Raw genomic sequence first — 21,032 nt, 5'->3', positions numbered from 1 at the left:
ATGAAAGGACCAAGACATTGACATCTCCGGCCCATCCTCTGTTTGGATATCAATCAACAAGCCAACACCTTAAATCAAGAAACAGCTTCCTACGATCTACAGAGATACTCTCAAGAATATCTGAGGAAGCGAGAGTCCAAAAGTAGCAGGCTAAAACCCAGAACCTTAGACTGGATGAGAAACTCCCTCCTGGGCACACAGAAGGCTGGATGACTTGGAAGATGCTGAACAGGCTGTATTCTGGCACCACGAGATGCAGAACCAACCTTAAGAATTGGGGCTATAAAGTGGAGTCCATGACATGCGAGGGTGGAAAAGTGCAAACCACAGTCCACCGACAACAATGCAGTTTGAGCCCTGCCACATGCACAGTGGAGGACCTTCTCACAGCAACACCAGAGGCACTTGAAGTGGCCAGCTTCTGGTCAAAGGAAATCTAGTATAATGCCAAGTTTTAAACTCTGTTTGTGGATACACACACACACATACAGTAGAGTGTTGCTTATCCAACCTTCACTCATCCAATGTTCTTTATTATCCAATGCAGTCTGTCTCCCGCCCGGATCCAGACATGTTTCAATACATTGCGATATTTTGGTGCTAAGTTCGTAAATTAAGTTATTACCTCATAATGTTACCATGCATGGAACTGCTTTTTCTGTCGATTTGTTGTAAAACATGATGTTTTGGTGCTTAATTTGTAAAATCATAATGTAATTTGATGTTTAATATGCTTTTCCTTAATCTCTCCTTATTATCCAACATTTTCACTTATCCAACATTTTGCTGGCCCTTTTACGTTGGATAAGTGAGACTCTACTGTGTATATACACACACACATACCCACAGACACACTCATAACTCAATTTGCTTCTGATATGATAAATAAATAATGCAATGGCATCCTGGGAGTTGTAGTCTGGTGAGGCATCTGCATTCTTTGGCAGAGAAGGCTCAAGACCTTGTCACACCTCATGACTCCATAGCTTTGAACCAAAGCAATTAAAGTGGATTCATTCTACAGCATTTCCTTTCCGTTGCTGGAAGCTTTGGTGTCTTAACACTTTTGTTTTGAAAGAAAGAATCCTAAGCAGGCAGCAACTGCAATGGCCAAATGACAAAGTGTGCCCTTTTTGCCAGCATTACATGAGGCAACAAATACATTTTTTTGGTTGCAGGGTTTTGAAAATGGAGGTGAGCATTAGATTTGTAGGTGCATGAGACACGTTACGGTGTATAGAACATAAATGCTATAGCAACACAATGGGCTCGTGTTTTTGCAAAAGGCCTTTCGGCTCCAGGACTGTAAAACTGGAAGCACACAATTTGGACAAAACAAACACCGCGAGACGAAGAACGAGACGGCAAAAGCGGCAGAAATGCAGGGACGGAGAGAGAGAGAAAGAGAAAGAATGAAGGGTAGAAAGAGAAGTGTGACCGAAAGGGGAACCAAAATCTGGTGTCAGGGAAAGGCGGAGGACCGATGAGACGGACAGGGAAAAGAAACGAAAACACACAGGAACTAACTTTCAAGGTCAAACTCAGGGTCACTGAGAGGGCTGCTTAGGCCAGAATCTGTAGAAAAACAGGAAAACAACAAAACAAAACAAAAAAAGGAAACAAACAAACAAAAAATATACACGTTGGTCAAAAATAAAACAACGAGAAAAAGAAACCAACAGAAAAAAAAGCAACACAAAACTTAAGGGAATGGAAGGGGCGTTTTTCTCGAGTGTTTGGGGAGGAAGAGGCCATTCCTTTGGAGGGTTTGTTTAGGATAGACGCAGAGGGACAAAGCCGGGAATTGTGGGCAAAAAGACGGATTTTCTTTTGTCTTTACCAGCCTTGTCCTGTCCCAAGTCAGAACCAAAGCAGCAGGTATACCTTTGGGGTTTGCTTTTTTGGGGGTAACAAATATTGTTCATGTTCATTTGCAGGCGAGTGCAAGAGGTATATCACCCTAAATCCCCATCCCTCCCCACTCTCCTCTTTTGCTGATTTCATTTCCCTTGCCTTTGTGCCCTTCTGCACCAGACCATGATTGCCCTCCAATTCCACTTTAACTGCAGTAAAACGATCCCGTGAAATTTCGTAGAACTGAGAGCCATCCTTGGATTCTAGAGTATCTTGCCATAGTAGTTAGAGGATTTAGTCAGCCCTCCAGGGGTTCGAGGCACAGGAAGGTGAAAAATCTGAAAATAAATTGCTTTTTCCCACATCTCCAGGGATTTCTAGGTCTTTCAGCATGGCTTTATGGTCACAGAATAGCATTGGAGGACATAGAAAGTTTTCTCTAGAAACATCTAGCAGGAGCGAAGTTGGCCATAGAGTGACACTGGAGGACCTAGAGATATCTAGAGGGAACCTTTGAAGTCCAACAGCCAAACCACAAATGTGGAAGGGAGGAAACGGTATGGAGAGGCATACTTCTGTTAACCAAGAAGCCCCCTGAATGAAATATTTTTAATGCCCTCAGCTCCACGTCCTCTGTCTAGTTGATTTTTTTAGCAGCATCAGCAGTGGGAAAATGGTAGAGCAGGTATGGGCAAACCCAGGCAGGGGGGCTGGATGGGGCCCCCTGGACTCTTTTCTCGGGCCCTCCTCTCTCTCATCATCCTATCCTTCCTTCCTTCTCTCTTTCCTTCCTCCTTCCTTCCTTCCCTCCCTCCCTCCCTCTTTCTCCCTCCCCCTTCCTTCCCTTCCACCCTTTTGTCCTTCCTTCCTTCCCTCATTCCTCTCTCCTTCCCTCTTTCACTCTTTGTCCTTCCTTCCCTTTTGTCTTTCCTCCCTTCTCTTCCCTTCCCTCTTTCCATTCCCTTCCACCCTCTCATCCTGCCTTCCTTCTCTCTTTCCTTCCTTCTTCCCTGCCTTCCTTCCATCTTTGTCTTTCTCCCTTTCTTCCTTCTCTTTTCCCTCCTTCCGTTCCTTCCATCCTTCCCTTCCACCCTTTCATTCTTCCTTTCCAGCCTTTTGTCTTTCTTTACTTTCCTCTTTCCTCCCACCTTCCCTCTGTCCCTCTTACTCCCATCTTTCCCTTTCAACCTTTCATCCATCCCTCTTTCCTCCATCCTTCCTTCTCTCCCTCTTTCTCCTTCCATCCTTCCCTTTCACCCTTTCGTCCTTCCTTCTCTCTTACCTTCCTTCCTTCCATCTATCGTTTTCTTCCTTCCTTCCTTCTCTTTTTCCTTCCTCCTTCCCTTCCTCCCATCCTTCCCTTCTTCCTTCCCTTTTGTCTTTCCTTCCTTCCCTCTTTCCTCCTTCCTTCCCTCTCTCCCTCTTTCTCCTTCCATCCTTCCCATCCACACTTCTGTCCATCCTTACTTCCTTCTCTCTTTCCTTCCTCCTTCCGTTCCTTCCGTTCCTCCCTTCCCTTCCCTTCCCTTCCCTTCCCCTTCCCCTTCCCCTTCCTCTTCCTTCCTTCCTTCCTTCCTTCCTTCACGGGGCCACCAGTCCTCTTAGCAGGGAGTGCTAGCATGTGGCCCCCAATTTAGAAAGTTTGGCCATTCCTGTGGTAGAGGAAGCCTGAGAAGATTGTTTTTGATCTAACTGTTCCTTAACAAAATCACCCTCTGAAGTATTTGGAGACCATATTCAAATAGCAGAGGAAAGGCAAAAAATATTTATTTTAGATTCCCCCAGCAGCTTGTTTTGAAGATCGCTGCACTAATCTGCTGGAGGAAAAAAACCCCCCAAAATTCCATCAAAAGCCCATCTCTGGAGAAAGAGCAGGGCGCAAATTGAACAATGAAGTCAAAAACAAAATACACCAATGACGTAAAAGCCTTCGAGGAGGGCAGACCGTTTCATCGTATATATTCCTAGCAACCTTGGTTGGGAGATATTTACATTTCCTAAACGCCATTCACAAACTGGGTTTTACTTTGCCTTGAAATGGCCCCGAGACTCTTTAGATTTCATAATATATTATACATTATGAACAACAGACGAGAAGCAACCACAGGGAGGCCAGGGTCCGAATCTTTGTTCAGTTATGGAAATTGGCTGGTTGAGCTTGTTGCACTCTCAGCTTCAGAGGAAGGCAAGAGCAACCTCCTTCTAAACAAACCCTGCCAAGGAAACCCCATGAGGCAATTGCCTTCGGATCGCCGTCAGTCCGAAATGTTGCAGTCTGCAAACTTACCTTGACAAAGCAACCACACAAATAGGGAACAGAGATCCTACATTATTCAGGATCTAAACAACCGCAACAACAACACACAGCAGTCCCTTCTGCTTAAGCCCAAGGAGCAGAAGGGTTGAAAAAGAAGAGAGAAAGAAGCAAAGGCAAGGTTCAATTCTGGAAAGTACCAGTGGCTAAGATCTGTTCCCTGCAGAGAGAAACATATAGCAGTTGGGTTTGTTTACAGTGTGGTGAAACAACTCTGTAACCCTTTTCGTGCTTCCAAGCATTGGAAAGGGAGCGACACGGAAAGAAGAGCAGAAGAAAGGGAAGCGTCAGGATGGCATAGCCCTCCTACCTTGGACGAAGTGCGGTGGCCCCGAAGGGGAACATAACTATGTCCAAAGAGTTGACTGGTTGGTTGTGACAAAGGGGTCAGCCTTTCCTCCCATGGCGTAGCAGGGTGGGTGGGGGGGTCAGTGGGAAGGGGAGCCCATTACCTGGCGTCTGGAAATTGATCCGCCGCATCTCCACAGGGTCCTTGGGGTGATGCGGGGCAATCTCGGCATTGTTCAGCAGGCACTTGATGCGGGGCTCAGAGTCCTTCCGTTTGCTGAGGAGAGAGAGGGGAGATCACTGGAAAGTGGGCCTAGACTAGGAGTCCACGAACCAGTGTTGGGACCAGGAAATGTGTAAAGTGAATTTCGCAGGGAAGGAATGGGTTAAAGAGAAAAGGGAAGGGAGGTGGGAGAAAGAAAGTGTGAAGGAATGGGGAAAGATAAGGTGTTGCTAAGTGCCAGGACAAGACATCTGTGCAAAAGGAAGAAAAAAATCAGGTTGACCCAAACAGATGGGAGGAGGAAGGAAGAATGAGTGAAAACTGCCTGGGAACATAGGAAATCTATACCCATAATAAAAGTGAAAATATGTATGTCTGCATGTGGCTGGGGTGTTCACTTACAGACAGACTCCCACTTCCATAAATAACTATAACTCCCACTACTCATTGGTGGCCCTCTCACCTATGACACTGCAGGTTATAGAGTGTTCTAAACATGTACAAGAGCCCTGCCAGTGTCCTCCACAAACATCTTATTGCCCTCACCCAAGTGAAGGCTTTCATACAGGGACAATCCAACCTAGATTTTCTGTTTTAACTCCACCACAGACATCCCAGTGTCCTTACTCTCACCATTGGTGTGGAATTTGCATGACCCCACACACTGCCTCTCCCTTAACCTATTCCTATTCTTTTCTATGGCACACAGTAAATAGAGGAATTGATCAGCAACTGACCATACTAGAGAGGTTTGGGGAGAATTCACCAAGATTTATAGGAGTTGTAGGTACTGGGATGTAATCTAAGCGCACTCGGAATCCCATCAACGATGGACCTGGAGCTAACTTGGCACACAGAACCCCCATGACCAACAAAACATACTGGAGGTCTTTGGAGGGATTTATACGAGTTGTAGTTCACCTACATGCCGAGAGCACTATGAAACCAAACAATGATGGATTTGGACCAAACTTAACATACATACCCAATATGCCAGAATTTGAATACTGGTGGGTTTGGAGGGGAATTGGGCTGGACATTTTGGAGTTGTAGGTACTGGGATTTATAGTTCATCTGCAATCAAAGAGCACTCTGAACTCCATCAAAGGTGGAATGAGACCACACCTGGCATACAGAACCCCTATGACCAGCAAAAACATAATGGAGGTCTTTGGGGGAAATTCACCTTGATTTGGGGGAGCTGCAGTTCACCGACATTCAGAGAGCACTGTAAACCCAAACACCAGTCAATCTGGTGCACATACCTGATATGCTGAAATGTGATTACTGGAGAGGTTTGGGGGGAACTGACCTTCCTTTCTGGGAGCTGTAGTTCACCCACAACCAGAGAAGCCGTGATCCCCACTGATGATGGACCTGGACCTGAACTACAGTTCCCCCAAACCCCTCCAGTCACACATACCTAATATGCCAAAATTTGTTTACTGGAGGGATTTAGGGGGAACTTACCTTCCTTTCTGGGAGTTGTAGTTCACCCACGTCCAGAGAAACTGTGACCTCCACCAATGATGGACCTGTACCAAACTTGGCACACAGAACCCTCATGACTAACTCAACTTATTGGAGGGGTTTGAGGGGACTGAATCACCATAGTGGGAGTTGTAGTTTAGCCTACAGTCAGATAGCACACTGAACCCTACGGATGATGCATCTACAGCAAACTTGCCCAACATAACCAACTTTAAGTACTAGTGGAGTTTCTGGAAGTTAACCTGGCATGATATGAGTTGTAGTTCAGTCACAACCTTATGCATTTTGTACAATTAAAAATTGACTTTTTCAAATACCCCAGGCAACGCCAGGCACCCAAGCTAGTGTTTATATAAAAAGAGAAAACAAAAGATTGTTTATAGGACAGAAGAGTCACAGAGGTGTTGAAGCTCTGAGAGGGAAAACTGCAGACACAGGAGAAGAGAGTTTTGATTTCTTGGCTAGTACACATGTCTGTTTGCATCAATTTGAGACTATAAAACCCATGATCCAGAAACAGTCAAGCATTTATCCAAACATTTACCTAGATATTCATCTATCCATCCACCCAGCAATCTATCTACCACGTTTATATTTTGATTCCCCCCCCCCCCCTTTTTATTGTCAGAGCTCAGAATGGCAAACAGATAAAACATAATGCAAACCATTTGAACAACTCCAGGTTAAACATTTATGAATAATAATACAAGCCAACAAGTATTTTTCATCAGATATGATTTTAGATGATTCTTACAGAGTTTTTTTTTTTTTTGCACAGAATTCAGATCTGTGTTTATTTTTTCTTGATCACATGTCGTTTTTGCAATGGGACTAATCCAATAATTAATGCATTTACACACTGATATCAGTAGAATCTAATAGAGAAAAAATAAACACAGATCTGAATTCAGCACAAAAAAACTCTATAAGAATGATCTAAAACCATATCTGATGAAACATGCTTGTTGGCTTGTGGCTAATTAGATTCTATTGATATCCGTGTGTAAATGCATTAATTATTTGATTAGCCTCATCACAAAAACTATATGTGAGAGAAAAAATAAACACAGATCTGAATTCAGCGCAAAAAAACCTCTATAATAATGACCTAAAATCATATCTGATGAAAAATACTTGTTGGCTTGTGTTACACGACTATGATGTGAAATGTGCAGACTTTACAGTAATCCACTGTAATGTACCATTTATCATATTTTAAAAAGTTGATGTGATGAAAAAAATAAAGACATATTTAAAATCAACATAAAAATTGATTTAAACTGCGCTACTCTCATTTCTGATGATTACAAAAAGCTTCATTTTGTTGGCTTGTAAAAGTATGTCAAAGAACTGGAATGAACGACAACAACCTGTTTTGAACATATTATTGGATGCTGAACTGAAAATGGCACGCCACACAAATTTCATTGCTAATTTCACTTCCTCAGGCCCCCAAAAGTGCTTCTTGAACTCTTACCTGTCTGGCTTGCTGTCCCAGGAAGAAGTGATCACCATGAAGAAAGCAAAAGGAGAGAAAATAAACGTGAAAATTAGAATGGGAACTTCAGTCTCAATGCCCCACCATCTTTCCCCATCCAATGCTTTGCCCTTACTTTTTGTAGAGGAGGATGGCAATGACGATGCAGATGATGAAGACCACGGCCAGGACTGGTCCAATCACCCAGATCAAGCCCTCCTCGCCTTCAATCTTTGGCTGTGGGTCAGCGCTGTCCATCTGGATGGGGTCCGAAAATGGGCTGGCAGCATAGACCTGGAAAGGAAAGGCCATTGATCTGTGCGGTCCCGCAAGGATCCATTCTGTCCCCCATGCTTTTTAACATCTACATGAAACCATCGGGAGAGGTCATCCAGAGTTTTGGAGTATGGTGCCATCTCTATGCAGATGACGCCCAACTCCACTACTCATTTCCACCAGATTCCAAGGAAGCCCCAAGGGGACTGGACCAGTGCTTGACTGCTGTGATGAACTAGATGAGGAGGAACAAGCTGAGAATCATTCCAGACAAGACAGAGGTCCTCCAGGTCGGTCGCTCGTCTGATCGGGGTATTGGGTGGCAACCTGTGCTGGACGGGGTTGCACTCCCCCTGAAGTCACAGGTCCGCAGTTTGGGGTTTCTCCTGGACTCAGCGCTGACGCTTGAAGCACAGGTGTCGGCGGTGGCCGGGAGAACCTTTGCACAATTAAAACCCGTGCGCCAACTGTGACCATACCTCATGAAGCCTGACTTGACCATGGTGGTCCACGCCCTAGTTACCTCTAGACTGGACTATTGCAATGCTATCTACGTGGGGCTACCCTTGAAGACGGCCTGGAAATTACAACTTGTCCAATGGTCGGCAGCCAGATTAATAACAGGGGCCTCTTACAGGGAGCGGTCAACCCCTCTGTTTAAAGAGCCCCATTGGCTTCTGTTCATCTTTCAGTCCCAATTCAAGGTTCAGGTTCTTACCTATAAAGCCCTAAACGATTTGGGACCCGTCTACCTTCGTGACCGTATCTCTCTCCATGAAGCAGCCCAAACTCTCCGATCTTCGTGCGAGGCCCTCCTCTCGCCCTTGCCAGTCTCTCAGACCCGCCTCGTGGGCACAAGGGAGAGAGCCTTCTCCTCTGTGGCCCCTTGGCTCTGGAACCCATTGCCCGGCGAGATTAGGAAAGCCCCTACTTTAGAAACTTTAAAAAAGAGTCTCAAGACCTGGCTCTGCTGTTGCACCTTCGGAGAGTAGTCACACAACTTCATGCTATTGCTCCCTCAGCATTCTTGTCCCAGGAGTTTCTCCCTCCCTCCCCATACCTAGGTTTGTTTATTATCCCATCTCCCCATGAGTTCTCCTTACAATTAGTTTTACCCCTTTATCTCACCTGAAGTTTTTAAATCATTTTATGTACATGCGGCTCGCTCTTTGTCCTTATGTTCGCTTCTTATTTTCTATGTATATTGTTTATATGCTTTGATGTTTTATACTTTAATGTTATGTTGTTTATTTTATTGTAATTTTGTATTTTTTGTATTGTAATCTGTTGTTCGGGCTTGGCCCCATGTAAGCCGTTCCGAGTCCCCGTTGGGGGAGATGGTGGCAGGGTATAAATAAAGATTATTATTATTATTATTATTATTATTATTATTATTATTATTATGGAGAGATGGAGAGGAATAACATTAACAGGGTTCTGCATCGAGACAGGAAAAACAAAGAACACAAATAACAGAATGATGGAAAAGCATATAAAGTCTACATCTGTGTTTCTCAACCTTCCTAATGCTGTGACCCCTTAATACAGTTCCTCGGGTTGTGCTGACACCCAACTATAAAAAATATTTTTGTTGCTACTTCATAACTGTAATTTTGTTACTGTTATGAATCATAATGTAAATACCTGATATGCAGAATGTATTTTTATTCACTGGATCAAATTTGACACAAATGCCTGATATGCCCAAATTTGAATTCTGGTAGGGTGTGGGGGAGGGCGGGGGGGATTTTGTCATTTGGGAGTTGGAGTTGTTGGGATTTATAGTTAACCTACCATCCAACAGCATTCTGAACTGGAGGGATTTGGGATGAATTGACAGTGATTTAGGGGAGATGTAGTTCACCCACATCCAGAGAGAACTGCGAACCCAAACGACTATGCCAAAGGGATTCCTAAGACCACCAGAAATATGTGTTTTTTGATGGTCTTTGGTGACCCCTCTGAAACCCCCTCGTGACCCCCCCCAGGGGTCCTGACCCCCAGGTCGAGAAACACTGGTCTACAAGAAATTGTAGTCTTTTGCTTTGGTCAGCCCTCACCACAAAGAAGACTGTGTCCATAATTTGGGAAGGTTATGGACAAGATTGAAGGGGTCCAGGGAAGGAGATCAAAATGGTAAAATGTTGGGAAAACCTCACGAGGAATGATTTGGTGTGCCTTTGGCATGCTTTTGGACATGTTTTTTAATTCCAAGCTTCATGGAAAGTCCTGGCAAAAACATCCACTACAACAGTGGTTCTCAACCTGTGGGTTCCCAGATGTTTTGGCCTTCAACTCCTAGAAATCCTGATAGCTGGTAAACTGGCTGGGATTTCTGGAAGTTGTAGGTCAAAACACCTGGGGTCCCAAAGGTTGAGAATCACTGCACTACAAGTACCTCATACTACAGTACCTCCATTTCCCTTTGCAGTTTCTCCCAAAACAGCAGCCAGTTGCGACAGAGAGGACAATGGGAGATGTTTGCAGTTGCTATGTTTGGGTGGGTGCAACCCACAGGGGAAGCCACAGGCATTCCTCCCTCTGTCTTTTCTATCTCAATCAGAGGGGTCAAAAATTTGGCATTCCAACTCCCAGAATCTCCAATTGGCAGGAATTCCAGGAGCTAGAGTCCAAAACAACCTGGCGGGCCACAAGTTTGACACCATGGTTATAGAGGTTATATCCTCAAAAGGCTCCTAAAGGTGGGTTGCTGTGAGTTTTCCGGGCTATCTGGCCATGTTCCAGAAGTATTCTCTCCTGATGTTTTACCCACATCTATGGCAGGCATCCTCAGAGGTTGTGAGGTCTGTTGGAAACAAGATAAGTGGGGTTTATATATCAAGGGAATGTCCAGGGTGGGAGAAAGTAATCTTGTCTGTTTGAGGCAAGTGTAAATGCTGCAACTGATCACCCTGATTAGCATTGAATAGCCTTGCAGCTTCAAAGCTTGGCTGCTTTCTGCCTGGGGGATCCTTTGTTGGGAGGGGATTACCTGGCCCTGATTAATTCTTGTCTGAAATTCCCTTGGTTTTATTATTCTTTATTTAATGTCCTGATTTTAGAGTTTGTTAATACTGGTAGCCAGATTTTCTTCATTTCCATGGTTTCCTCCTTTCTGTTGAAATTGTCCACATGCTTGTGGCTTTCAATGGCTTCTCTGTGTAGTCTGGCATGGTGGCTGTTAGAGTGGTCCAGCATTTCTGTGTTCTCCAATCATATGCTCTGTCCAGGTTGGTTCATCAAGTGCTCTGCTATGGCTGACTTCTCTGGTCAGTCTGCAATGCCTTTCATGTTCCTTGATTTGTGTTTGGGTGCTGTGTTTCATCAGAAAGGAGGAAACCATGAAAATGAACTGGCTACCAGTATTAAAAATCTCTAAAATCAGGACAGTAAAGAAAGAATAACACTCAAAAAGAGGGGAATTCCAAACAAGAAACAATCAAAGCCAACTAACACCTCCCAACAAAGGATTCCCCCAGGCAGGAAGCAGCCAAGCCTTGAAGCTGCAAGGCTATTCAATGCTAATCAAGGTGATCAGATGCAGCATTCACACTTGCCTCAAGCAGACAAGAGTTATTTCTCCCATCCTGAACATCATTCCACAGATATATAAACCTCAGCTGCCTAGTTTCCAACTGACCTCATAACCTCTGAGAATGTCTGCCATAGATATGGGTGAAACGTCAGGAGAGAATGCCTCGCAGTGAGGGCCAGATAAAACCTCCCAAGAAAGGATTCCCCCAGGCAGGAAGCAGCCAAGCCTTGAAGCTGCAAGGCTATTCAATGCTAATCAAGGTGGCCAATTGCAACATTCACATTTGCCTCAAACAGACAAGAGTTCACAATCTCTGATGATGTCTGCCATAGACATAGGTGAAACGTCAGGACAGAATGCTTCTGGAACATGGCCAGACAGTCCGGAAAACTCACAGCAACCTAGTGATTCCAGCCATGAAAGTCTTTGACAACACAGCTCCCAAAGCTATTTACAAATGGTTCATTTGACAGTTCCCTTGCCATCAAAATACGATAAGGGGACAGCAATAAGGGAGGGGGTTTAAGCTTCGCATATGCTGGCTGCGTTTCTCTGCCTTTGACACGGAAAGAGGGCCTCTCGCCGGATGCTGCGCCCAAAGCATCACAGAGCCATGCCCGGCTTCCTATTCTCTCCTTCAGAAATTAAATATGGAGGCAGGGATGCCTCTCATCGGCTGACACGCACAGCAGGGCTGCTCTTCTCCATTGAAACAGACAGATGGAGAATTAACCTGTCCGCAACCACCGTGTTCGGTTCGTCGTGTATCCGGGGACTCACCGCCTCGTTGGCCCGCAGCACCGCAAGGACGAAGACGACATACTTCTGCCCAGCCTCCAGGGCTTTGTTCTCGAAGCCGTCATAGCGCTTCATGTCCCCCAGGATGAAGACGGAGGGCAGCGAGTAGAAGTGGGCCGCCACGTAAGGCTTGTGGGGGTCCAGCTGGCGAGAATGGCGTAGGCTGCGTCGCTGCAAGCGGGAGATCTCCTGCACCAGCTGCGGAGGGAGGAGGAAGGGAAGGAGGGGAGGGATGAATAAGCAGCACCGAAGAAGAGAAACAGAGGAAGAGCGGGGAAAGAGATGGGCAGCCTTGAACAGCACAAAGGGGCATCTTCCATTCACAGAACGGGGATCCATTTTGCACCGTCATTGGAAAACAAAAGGCAGTGCCGTATGAGCTGCCCAAGCTCCTGAAACCTATACAGGCTGCCCCCGAGTTACAAACATCCGCCTTACAAACGAACTATGAGTTATATTTGGAGTTGATTTTCCCTTGACATTAAGTCCAGTCGTGTCCGACTCTGGGGGTTGATGCTCATCTCCATTTCTAAGCCGAAGAGCCGGCGTTCTCCATAGACGCCTCTAAGGTCACGTGGCCGGCATGACTGCATGGAGCGCCATTACCTTCCCGCAGAAGCGGTACCTATTGATGTACTCATATTTGCATGTTTTCGAACTGTTAGGTTGGCAGAAGCTAGGGCTAACAGTGGGAGCTCATGCCGCTCCCCGGATTTGAACCTGCAACCTTTCAGTCTGCAAGTTCAGCAACTCAGCGCTGTAACCCACTGCGCCAGCGGGTATTCAACCTAGTTACAAATGAGAGTGAGACAACAGGAAGTGCGAGAAATCTACCCCTTGTAAGGGAAATTCACTCCAAAAGAGTAATTACCGGGGGGAAAGGGATCTCCACTGAAACTTTATTTCCAATCCTTGTGTCCACAACTCATGCCCCCAAATCTACACAGACGATTCTGTCATCACCGCTCAAGCAGGAAGCTTTGAAAAGGTTGAACAGAAGCTCTCAGAAGCTCTAGGTGCTCTTACTGCCTATTACAGGGAAAAACTGCCGATTCCTCATCCATCAAAAATGCAGATGTGCTTTTCACCTTAAGAACAGACAAGCATCCCGAGCCCTGAAGATTACCTGGGAAGGAAATCCCACTGGAGCATTGCAGCACACCAAAATACCTGGGAGTTTCTCTGGACTGTGCTCTGACTTATAAGAAGCATTGCTTGACTATCAAGCAAAAAGTGGGTGCTAGAAATAATACCATACGAAATCTGACAGGCACAACCTGGGGATCACAACCAGACACAGTGAAGACATCTGCCCTTGTGCTTTCCTATTCTGCTGCTAAATATGCATGCCCAGTGTAGAAGACATCTCACCATGTTAAAACAGTGGATGTGGCTCTTAATGAGACTTGCCGTATTATCACAGGATGTCTACACCCCACACCGCTGGAGAAATTATACTGTTTAGCCGGTATTGCACCACCTGACATCCGTCAGGAAGTGGCAGACAGCAATGAAAGGACCAAGGCACTGACATCTCTGGCACATCCTCTGTTCAGATATCAACCAGCAAAACAATGACTTAAATCAAGAAACAGCTTCCTAAGATCTACAGAGAAACACGCAGGAACACCTCAGCAAGCGAGAGTACAAAAGTGGCAGACTAGAACCCGGGACCTCAATCAGTGGCTGAGACCGGATGAGAAAATCCCCCTGGGCACACAGAAGGCTGGACAAATTGGAAGGCACTGAACAGACTGCGCTCTGGCATCCCGAGGTGCAGAGCCATCCTTAAGAAATGGGGCTTCAAAGTGGAGTTGACAACATGCGAGTGTGCAGAAGAGCAAACCACAGACCACTTACTACAATGCAGCCTGAGCCCTGCCACATGCACAATGAGGACCTTCTTACAGCGACACTAGACGCACTCCAAGTGGCCAGCTACTGGTCAAAGGGCATTTGTTTGTGTTTTAAATACATTATAACTATAGCCTCAATTCACTTCTGACGTGATAAATAAATCTGCCCTTCCCTACAATTTCACTCCCAAGACTGAACCGACTGAGTCCCCTAAGAAATGTTGTTTTGCAGGACCATTGACCTTCGAAGAAACATCTGTGTCTAGGCCTTTAAGTCAACTGTCGACTTCTGGCAACCTCATGCATTTTGTAGGGCTGTTTCTTTCTCTGATGCTGAATAATTTCATCTCCCAAAGACAAATACCTTAAGAGCTGAACCTAGGGAATCAATTCTCAGACCAAGCCTCTGAACATGTGCAGAGAGCCTTCTAGTTCAGAGGTTGGGTAGCCATCTTTCAGGAGGACAAGGCAGTTGCAATAGATGGTTCTTTAGGCCTCTATCAGTGGTTCCCAACCTTTTTTTGATCAGGGACCACTTTGACCAGGGACCACTCTCCTACATTAGTACCAAAAGGGTTACAAATCAGTTTTTGGTCAACTTTACATTCGGTTTGATCATTTGGGGTGCTGATTCAGAAAATTGCATTGGATAGACCACATCAGCTCTAGTTTCTGATACAAAACATATGCCATCCAGTAGTCGCCATCTGCGTGCCTACAGAAAACCATATTTAATCATCTAGAGCTGATGTGGTAGTAGGAATCTTTCATGGGTAGTCAGCTTCTCCTCATCTGACATCCCCGTTGCCTTGGTTTCGTGAGACTGGTCGCTCTTGTTGCCATGTTCTTTCGAGGCAACAGTGTCGTAATGGTGAGGCCATGGACCGTATTTTCATTCTTGCGGTCCACTGGTGGCTCATGGACCACAGGTTGGGAACCACTGATCTAGTTCAATGTAAGATGATCCTGTTTATCATTGGACAGCCAATAATATGAGGAATGACTAACAGAATAGCACAAAACCTCATTTACCTAGAATCCTTAGGGATTCTGGGCCTCAATGAAAAAATCCGGCCACAGCAGAATGAGAAAACATTGGATACATGAGGGATTGAAAGCTTTACCTCTTCCAAGTCCATTTCTTCTGGTGTGTTGTACAGGTTCTGGAACTGTCCACTTCGGGTTTTCTTCAGCGGGACAACGACGACATAATAGGCCCTGGTGGAATCAAAAAGGAAAGGAGAAACCATTGGGAAGAGTAGAGAGAGACCAAACGGGAGAAAAAAGCATTCCCCATCGAGGAGAAATTGACAATGCCTGGTCCAAAGGTTGAAAAGAGGCTCATAGATTTTTTGAAGCCGCCTGTTATTTAATTGCTCGATTGCAGAATTGATTGATATCCTGCTTGCTCCCTGTATCCTTTGCTATAGGCTACGGCCTTTATGCATGAATAAATTTTGATGATCATAAGTTATTGTGGTGTGTGTTGGTTTGATCCTTCAGGAGACTAGGGTTCCAATCCCTGCCTCATCAGTGGGAACCCATTGGGAGACTGAGCAAGTCCCTCTCTCTCAGCCTCAGAGGACAGCAATGGCATTATCTATGACTCCCTCTTGCTAAGGGAAACCGCAGGAGAGCTTTGCCTGATGGTGTTCATGAGCTGAACATGACTTGAAGGCACACCACAAGAAATCGACAGAAAGGGCAGCATGTCTTGGCACATACAGGCCTTCTGGCCGACCCATGGATTTTTAAGGGTTTTCTTAGGTAAGGAAAACTCAGGGTCCATTTGGCCAGTTCCTTCCTCTGAAATAGAGTCTATGATGCCTGGTATTGGAAGGAGGGAATGGAAAGAGGGAGAAGGAGGAGTGGGAGGAGGAGGAAGAAAAAGAAGAGAGAGGAGAAGAAGAGAGTAAAGAAAGAAGAGGCAGAAGAAGAGAGAAAAGGGAGAGGGAGAAGAAGAAGAGGAGGTGAGAGAAGGAGAGGAGGATGAAGAAGGAGAGGAGGAGGAGAGGAAGAATGAAAAAGAAGCAATTTTATTTCTTACATGCCTCTCCTTGCAGCTCAAGCTGGGATACAACATAATGAAAATGTTATGAATAACTTCCAAGCCATTGAATGCTAATCAAGACCTCACTACCTCTGAGGATGCTTGCCATAGATGCAGGCGAAACGTCAGGAGAAAAATTGCCTCCAGAACATGGCCATATAACCCAGAAAAACCTACAACAACCCAACTTTTCCATAACTTTAAAACATAGGCTCTTTTTATTGCAATTTTCCAGTACGAGAAAGGGTATCAGAACTTTTACAGAACAACATTTAGACATACAGACAGATTTTATATAACTACATTGCATCCACAAACAAACCTAGAGCTACATTGGCTAGCAAAGAAAGGGATTTCCACATCTACTCGGCATTCACTTTCACATATAAACATTCACTCATCATCATTCATACATTGCCATTCTTCCGTCATCTCCTGGAGAAGAACCTGCTTAGGCCAGACCCTATAGCCTGCCAACGCACACTTCCAAAACTTCCAAAATGCATCCTCTTTCCCTAAGAACAATACCAAGGATTAGATCTCTGTCAGAAACTGACTCCCTGCAAACGTATAATGACTCCAAAATTGCACTCCTTTTTCTTTCTGTGAGAAAGAAGCAAGTGACCAGACTGCGTTCCATTGCAGATCTGCCACTCCCAAAGGTACACCATCTCTCTCCTTTCCAAGGAGAAGAGCGGTGGGTGGGCCAGACTCCTCCGGTCTACCCCAATTTTGGATTTGTAATAAGGTCTCTTATATAGCAGTATTTCTTGCTGATGTTGTTCCAAAGTTGTAAATGAATGATAGATGTTTTTTTCCAGCCTGAAACATCCTGGCTTCATCTCAGTTCCTGGCAGATATTGACTTTGCTTAATTAGTGTTAGTGAATGTAAGGAACCTTGTGTTGACTTTCTTCTTAACGTAAGGAACCTTTAAAACATTTCCTCAACTTAAAGAGCCATTTTCTATGATAACGTAAACACGTTGCTTTTAATCAAAAGTTCAACAGTTAATCTTTTTCACAGGTCTGTATATTATATTTTTTATGACAGAACCACATCACGAAAACATTCAGGACTATAAATACACAGAACAAAGATTAAACTAAACTAGACACAGGGTGTAACTTTAAATTCTCCTCCTTCCTTTTTCCAAAGGTGGGGGAATTCCAGGAGCAACCACCCAAAGAGGCATCTTACCTCATGCCCTGACAACTCTAGCTTGCAACATCTGGGGGAATCAAAAGAACCAGCTCTTGCATGTGTGCCTTCAAGTGGCCTGTTGCCTTATTGCCACCCCATGAAATTTCATAGGGTTTACTTGGGCAAGGTAGACTTTCATCCCTTCCTCTGAAACAGAGCCTACATCGCCTGATGTTCCTAAGCAGTCCAAACACTGACCAGGCAAAAGACAGAACCTAAAATGACACAAAATCTCAGGACGTACTGGGCCGGGAAGTCAGCGCTCTTCGCTTCGGGGAGGTGCAAGACCACATTCCCATCCATCTCATGCCGGTAAGAGACCACCGGTTTCTTGCTCATCAGGTTGGCCGCTGTCATGACTTCCACTTTCTGCTGGAGGTCCCCCTTGTCGCTCCTCCGCGGCGTCAGGGAGAAGCGGTACGATGTGTGGGGCCTCAGGTTGGTGATCAGCTTCTTGGTCAGCCGCCCGTCCACCTCCACCTCCTGGCCGCTGTTTTCTTGCCGGATCTGTGAAGGTCACATCAGGACAAAGTTATTGATGTTTATTTTATTTCTTTAAACCCACAAGCTTTCAATATTGTAGCTGTTCTTAATGTATTTTGCATGAACACAATACGATCTTGTGCCCCTACATCAATATTTTTAAAAAAATTGATTCAGGTGTTAACTTGGCTTCGATTAAGAGCAGAGGCTGATGTAACAGAACAATTTCTTTTAGTGCTTTTGATTGGGTTTGAGCGTTTTACACCTGCGAACGAAAGCATTGAAAAAGTCTCCTGGCGGATGTCAACTTCTTCCGTGGCTATTCCTGTTATTATGATAATTACTGTATTTCTTCAATTCTAAGGAACACCTTTCTTCTTAGATAAGCATTTCCAATAATAGGATGCATCTTACAATCAAAGGTGCCTCTTATATATTTTTGTTGGTGGCACTGAACTCACAATCTAGATTTTTTCAATACTAATGATATTTAATTCTGTTTTAATATTTGTTTTAAAATTGTACGGAAATGGTTTTAATGTATGCCAAGTTCACAAGTGTTGAACCTGATTCAGCACATAGACGACGGTTTTGAAAGACAGCAGATTACAGGAGCTGTCTTCATAGATGTGTCAGCAGCTTATGATACTGTGAGAAGGGTGGAATAGAAATACTGTAAATAAATAAATAAATAAATAAATAAATACCTTGTATAGAATGGGAGAGTTGTAATTCTCAGGAAACTCCCAGCCCAGAAGGACTGACGTCTTGGTGACCATCTTGACTTTGAAATTCTTGGGGAAAACTAAGGAAGGGACAAAGTGAGAGAAAGTTGAGCAGACAAAACAGTGCTCAGATTCCGCCGACCAAGAAAGGTCTTCTACACAAACACACTGCTCCGAGTTCTTTCTTTATAGGTTCATTTCTAGCTTTATTATCCAGCTTTTCCAGCCCAAATCTCCAAAAATAGTGATGCGTAAAGAGATGTCCTTCCCTTATCGGAACTCTGGCCACCCTCCCCATCAACCCCCCCAAAATGTTCCTGATTGGCTGCTGAAAAGGAAAAATAAACCTCTTGATTAAATTGTGAATTTTGCTCATTGTGTAAGTTTTGCCATCTCTCCCCTTCCCCTTCCTTTGCGGCTTGCAAAAAAAAAAACAGAGAGAGAGAGAGAGAGAGAATACAAGGAAGAATAACAGAAGAGACAGAGAGGAAGAAGGAATGTGAGAAAGCTGAAGAGAAGGCTCCGCCCACCTGTGATCGCTCCGCCCAGCTGTCAATCAAGAAGGGCTGTCTGGACTTGACTTTGTTTTTGATTTTGGTTTTTTTTGGAAGGAAGAGGAAACGGGACTTACCTGGCGAAGGCAGAGAGATGCCAGTCTGCCTTTTTCTAAATTTTAAATAGAAAACGTACTCACACACCCGTCGTCAAAGCTGGCGGTGAGCTACAGCCCCATTGGGCCTTTTTACTTATTTAAGTGCTCCCGTGCAGGAAGAACGCCGGACACGGGAAGAGAGTCAGATGGAGGAGATGCTGGCGAGTCCTACCTTGGTCCAAGAGGAACGTCCGGTATTGGACAGTGGGACTGTAGGGCCCGGCACCTTTACTGGTGTGGGCTCGGATTTTAACGTCGTAGGCAGTGTTGGGCTTGAGGCCGTTGAGGGTGTAGGAATTCTCGGGGGACGGGGCCAGCTCTTTCTCCTGAGGGGCCCCCGGCGCCCCAGCCTCCCGGAAGGCAACTGTGTACCGGACGATGGCCCCGTTGCGCTCGGCCAGAACTGGAGGCAGCCAGCCAAACTGCACTGAGCGGGAAGTAACGTTGCTGGCCTCCAGAATCTGTGGGTAGCCCCGTGGCACGTCCTCTGGGAGGGAGAACTCTGCCACCGCCTCCTCCCCGAAGCCGGCCCGGCTCTTGGCTGACAGCCGGAAGACGTAGGTGGCGCCCTTGTGGATGTTGGTAGCCGTGTACTGCGCCTCCTGGGCCCCGAACTCCAGGGTGGCCAAAGGGGCCACATCCTGGCGGCCGAACTGGAGGCGGTAGCCCAAGACCTGGCCGTCACCATCTGGAGGGGGCTCCCACTGAACCAGAAGGCCATTGTCGTGCGTCGGGTGGACTGAGAGACCCGGTTTCCCTGGGACTGTGAAAGGGAAAGAGAGAAAAAGACATTTGGAAAAACGTTGTGGTCAAAAAGGAATCATAGGAATACACAGTCAAAACCCTCCCAACAGATGGCCATTCAGCCTCACAGACATGGAGAAATAGGACTATAGAATCATAGAATCTGACCCTCAGGACATTATTGGTCATGTTCAGGTAAAAATTTATTTGCCTGTCATTTGAACGCATGTTTTGATAGCCTGAGCCATGTTCTTGCCAGAGACTCACACATATTGTGTTTCAATCTATTATGCATATGTCAAAATGGCCAAATCCTGCCCACCATGTCCTTTTTTGTGGCCCTTCAGGTGCTGGACTACAATCCCCATATTCCTCATCATTAGACATCATGGCTAGAGCTGATAGGAGCTGTGATACAGGAACATCAGGAAGACTGTAGTTTGTTCTATTTAGTTGGGAGAGTGAGGCTTGAGTGTAGATACAAGGACTGTTCCTGGGGTTATTTGGAGTGCTGATTCAGAAAATTGCATTGGATAGACAACATCAGCTCTAGATTATTAAATATGGTTTTCTGTGGGCGAGCAGATGGCCACTACTGGATAGCATATGTTCTGTATCAGAAATAAGAGCTGATGTGGTCTATCCAATGCAGTTTTCTGAATCAGCACTCAAATTACCAAACTGGATCTAAAGTTGACCAAAAACCGATTTGTAACCCTTTAGGTACTAATGTTAGAGAGTGGTCTCTGGTCAAAATGGTCCCTGTTCAAGCGGTCCCTGGTCAAAAACAGGTTGGGAACTGATATAATATCTGACTTTGAAATGTCCTTCAACTTTGCTCTGGTATCTAATGGTTGCCGGTTGTAAGCCGCCCTGTGTCCTCCCTCGGGGGTTGAGAAGGACAGGATACAAATGTTTGAAATAAATAAATAAATAAATAATAGTATTATCTTTATTTCTAAGATAATAATAATAATACTTTAATTATAATCCACCCTCTCTCCCCAAAGGGACTCAGGGTGGTTTCCAAAGTATAACAAAACAGGAAACATTCAATGCCAAGA

At 45.2% G+C, this 21,032-nt stretch overlaps 1 protein-coding gene across 1 annotated transcript in view; it reads right to left on the bottom strand.

Moving 5' to 3' along the window:
- PTPRS (protein tyrosine phosphatase receptor type S) overlaps nucleotides 1-21,032 on the bottom strand; it is a 214,728-nt gene that overhangs the window by 38,263 nt on the left and 155,433 nt on the right. The window contains exons 18-26 of the mRNA XM_067473477.1: nucleotides 19,397-19,987; nucleotides 18,555-18,652; nucleotides 17,609-17,871; nucleotides 15,237-15,330; nucleotides 12,239-12,454; nucleotides 7,784-7,941; nucleotides 7,648-7,659; nucleotides 4,621-4,733; nucleotides 1,528-1,575 (exon numbers count right to left, since the gene is read on the bottom strand). Of these exons, the coding sequence (XP_067329578.1) occupies nucleotides 1,528-1,575; nucleotides 4,621-4,733; nucleotides 7,648-7,659; nucleotides 7,784-7,941; nucleotides 12,239-12,454; nucleotides 15,237-15,330; nucleotides 17,609-17,871; nucleotides 18,555-18,652; nucleotides 19,397-19,987 (1,593 nt within the window). The remainder of the gene's footprint in view (nucleotides 1-1,527; nucleotides 1,576-4,620; nucleotides 4,734-7,647; nucleotides 7,660-7,783; nucleotides 7,942-12,238; nucleotides 12,455-15,236; nucleotides 15,331-17,608; nucleotides 17,872-18,554; nucleotides 18,653-19,396; nucleotides 19,988-21,032) is intronic.

This window comes from Anolis sagrei, chromosome X, assembly GCF_037176765.1.
Source record: "Anolis sagrei isolate rAnoSag1 chromosome X, rAnoSag1.mat, whole genome shotgun sequence".
Classification (NCBI taxonomy): domain Eukaryota; kingdom Metazoa; phylum Chordata; class Lepidosauria; order Squamata; family Dactyloidae; genus Anolis; species Anolis sagrei.
This window is presented reverse-complemented; position numbering and strand designations above follow the sequence as displayed.